The sequence below is a fragment of the Nannospalax galili genome, unplaced genomic scaffold (assembly GCF_000622305.1).
Source record: "Nannospalax galili isolate Female #2095 unplaced genomic scaffold, S.galili_v1.0 scaffold12229, whole genome shotgun sequence".
In the NCBI taxonomy this organism is placed as follows: Eukaryota; Metazoa; Chordata; class Mammalia; order Rodentia; family Spalacidae; genus Nannospalax; species Nannospalax galili.
The window spans coordinates 6,250-10,221 of NW_008359334.1; the positions used below are offsets into that span (position 1 = coordinate 6,250).

The 3,972-nt window shown below is 43.7% G+C and overlaps 1 protein-coding gene across 1 annotated transcript; it reads right to left on the reverse strand.

Annotated features, from left to right (window-relative positions):
- Positions 1-733: 733 nt before the first annotated feature.
- LOC103725653 (actin, cytoplasmic 1-like) lies at positions 734-2,043 on the reverse strand. Its single transcript, XM_017795569.2, has one exon. It carries the CDS (start codon positions 2,041-2,043, stop codon positions 1,465-1,467), a length of 579 nt encoding a protein of 192 aa, XP_017651058.1. The 3' UTR covers positions 734-1,464.
- Positions 2,044-3,972: the final 1,929 nt, after the last annotated feature.

Here is a 3,972-nt window from a genome sequence, read left to right on the forward strand (position 1 = left end):
GAGATATAGGAGAACTACGAGAGACAGCATCATAGTGGGTGAGATAATGAAGAGACTATAAGAGAGAATAAAGGAAGAAAGAGAAACAGAAGCTTGAACCTCACCTTGGTGTCTGTGTCGTCTTTCCTGGACTCTGCTGGACAGAGTCCCGGCTGGCGACAGATGAAAGAACCACCCATGCTCATGGATTGGAAGGATTAATATTGTGAAAATGACCATCTTATCAAAAGCAATATACAGATTCGATGTAATCCCAATCAAAATTCCATGACATTTCATTCTTCACATAATTAGAAAATTCATATGGAAGCACAAAAGAACCCCAGATAGCCAAAGCAACCCGGAGCACAAAGTGTAATGCTGGGAGAAATACTATACCAGTCCTCAAACTATATTACAGAGTTAGAGTCATAAAAACCACATGCTACTCACAAAAAAAATTAGACACATATATCAATGGAACATAATTGAATACCCAAACATAAGTACATGAAGTATCAGCCGCACAGTATTTGACAAAGGGGCCAAGAACACATGCTGGAGGAAAGACAGCATCTCCAACAAATGGTGCTGCCAAATTGGATCTTCACCTGTAGAAAAATGAAACTAGACCCTTATCTTTCACCCTGCACAAAAGTCTACTCCAAATGGATCAAAGACTTCAAGGTGAAACTGAAAACTCTGAAACTATTAGAAAAAAACATTGCCAGTAACTTACAAGGTGTAGGTGGAGGAAAGGACTTTTTTTTTTCAGTGTACTGCAGCACTTTATTTTTCTTTACACACAAGGCTGTGTTGCTGGGGCCTAATGTTCTCACTGAAGAGTAGAAAACCAAAATTTGTCATTTCTTAAAGAAGTGAGTAAAAAATAAAACCTTACATATAAGGATGAATAAATTTACAGGTGTAAATGCAAATGTTCCCAACTCCAGGCAACTAACAACCCCTGGGTAAGGAGGGAAACATGAGAGTGGAAACTGGGTCCTAAGGCTCGAACTTTCCCACCGGGTTAGGCTGGTAAGTGCTAACTGGTTTAGGAACCCTTGCCAGTCTCGAGAAAACCTGGAACAATCAGCTCTGTCCTTTACAATGTGCCCTGCACAGATCACTGCACTGTGCTGACAGATCCACCAGGCTGGGGATTTCTCTTCCACTGGGTGCTGGCCTCATCCACCAGCTGACTGAATAGAACATGGCCTAAGGACTTAAAGGAAGCTATGTACTTGAATTCAAGCCAAAAATCAGCAACAAGGCTTAAGATCCAGTGTTGATATCAGATACAAGCTTCAAGGCCAGAATTCATTTCAAAGGCTTATTCCAGTTTCATGAGGCCAGCATGAGGTGTACATTTGCCAGGGCAAATTGATACTTCAGAATCAGCTCATGCAGCAGATGCCTGGCACCTGCTCAGTCCATCTAGAAGCATTTGCAGTGGACGATCTAGGGGGCCGACTTGTCATATTCCTACTTCCTGATCCACATCTGCTGGAAGGTGGACAGTGAGGCCAGGATAGAGCTGCCAATCCAAACTGAGTACTTGTGCTCACGGGGAGCAATGATCTTGATCTTCATTGTGCTGGTTGTTAGGGCAGTGATCTCCTTCTGCATACTGTCAGCAATCCCTGGGTACACGGTGGTGCCGCCAGACAGCACTGTGTTGGCATACAGGTCCTTGCAGATGTCCATGTCCCACTTCATGATGGCGTTGAAGGGGGTCTCAGGGATGCCGCTGGGGTGGAAGGGTGCCTCTGGACACCGGAATCGCTCGCTGCTGATGGTGATCACCCGTCCGTCCCGTAGCTCATAGGTCTTCTCCAAGGAGGAGGAGGATGCAGCACTGGCCATTTCCTGCTCGAAGTCCAGGGCAACATAGCATAGCTTCTCCTTGATATCAGGCACAATCTCCCGCCCAGCTGTCGTGGTGAAGCTGTAGCCTCGCTCTGTCAGGATCTTCATGAGGTAGTCTGTAAGGTCCCGGCCAGCCAGGTCCAGACACAAGATGGCGTGGCCGGAGAGAAGGGTGTAACCCTCGTAGATGGGCATTTTCGCCGGGAAAGCCAGCTTTGCACATGCCCGAGCCTTTGTCGATGACCAGCACAGCGATTTCTTCTTCCATGGTGGCTGGCAGAGCAACGAGAGAGACGGAGCAATGAGAGGATGTGGAGAGCAGAGCGGCCAAGGTGAGTGAGCAGGAAAAGACTTTCTAAATGAGACATCCGTTGCTCAGAAGTTAAGGTCAATGATCAACAAGTGGGACCTTATTAAACTAAAAATCTTCTGTACAGCAAAAGAAACAATCAAGAAAGTGAAGAGAAATCCCACAGAGTGGGAGAAATCTTCACCAGTGACACATCTGACAGAAGTTTAACATCCAGAATATATAGAGAACTCAAAAAAACAAAGAATCAAGGAACAATTAAAAGATGGGCTGAGGATCTGCTAAAAACATCTTTAAAAGATGTTTTAAACACCTTTAACATCTTTAAAAGTTTTCAACATCATTAGTAATAAGTGAAATGCAAATTATACCCACTTTAAGATTTCATTTTACCCTAGTCAGACTGCCTAAGATCAAGAGAACAAATGATACCAAATGTTGGACAGGCTGTGGAAAAAGGGGAACACTCATTCACTGCTGGTGGATTGCAACCTCATGCAACCCCTATGGAAGGAAGCTTGGAGAACTCTTACAAAAATAAGAATGAACCTACAATTTGACCCGATCGTACCACTCCTTGGCATACACCCAAAGGATTCAGCCTATTCTAGAGATACTTATACAACCATGTTTGTTGCTGGTCTTTTCACAATAGGTAAGAGATGGACTCAACCTAACTGTCCCTCAACTGACCAGTGGATAATGAAAATGTGCTACATTTACACAATGAAGTTCTACTCAGTGGTAAAGAAAGATGAAATCATGAAATTTGTGCATAAATGGATGGAGCTAGAAACTGTTATACTAAGTGAAGTAACACAGACTCAGAAAAACAATGTATGTTCTCCCTCATTTGGGGATTCTAGCACTAAATCCTTACATGCCTTATGTCACTGCAGGAACCAGGAAAAATGGAAGGGAACTAAGGAGGTAAAAGGAACCCGAGAAAGAAGTAGGAGACAGATGTTACTAAAGGAGAAATGTGTAAAATGGAGGTATTTAAATGGGAGATGGGAGGGAGGGTTACACAAGGAACTATGGGGATAAAAGGGAAGAAGCAGGTCAAGAGAGGTGGGACCATAGGATTCAGGTATTATCAAGGGAGAAGTGGGGAAAATGGGGATACCTTAAATGGGGATGGCGTGGAGTGAGGTTTAGACAGGGAGAGAGAAGAGAGATAAATAATGCATAGTTAGCTTAAAACACCAGAAGGAATCATATTAGCCCTAAAACCTACTGAAAAATTATACATACAATATCTCTACATGAGTCCATTCGTATAGCTGAAGGCTACAAAACAAGAAACAGGTTGCCAAACAGGAGTAACCTTCCTTTCAGTTGTTGGCCAGGGTAATCCGGGAGACTCCCAAATTGACACAGGCTGTTGCCACAGTCCTTGAGCACCTCCCAGAACTTAAAGGAAAGACCTATTCCTGAAGACAGGAAATACTTCGGATCCAGGATTTGGAGTAATGGAGCTGAAACTGACCTGGAAGCGACCTCCCCTGAAGGCTAGCTCTCATCATTTTGGAGAGCACTATGAAACCTGGTAAGTGAGAACATCAATTGATGGTCCCACTCCATCTTCAAAGCCTAATAACCACATCAGTGACTTTCACAACAAATGACATGGGTGCAGTAGTGGCATTTTGTCTTGGGGGTAATCAACAACTACCTAATTGGACTTAATGCCCACCCAATGGGAGGAAACTCGTGTGTGGTACTATAAACACAGCCAAAAAAAGCATGGCTGTAGAGTTCTTAGATCTTAAAGAAAACCCCAAGACTGTCACACCCCTAGACATATGTAATTT

Coding starts and splice junctions, on each gene's coding strand:
- LOC103725653 (XM_017795569.2), bottom strand. CDS start 2,043: ATGCCCATCTACGAGGGTTACACCCTTCTCTCCGGCCACGCCATCTTG.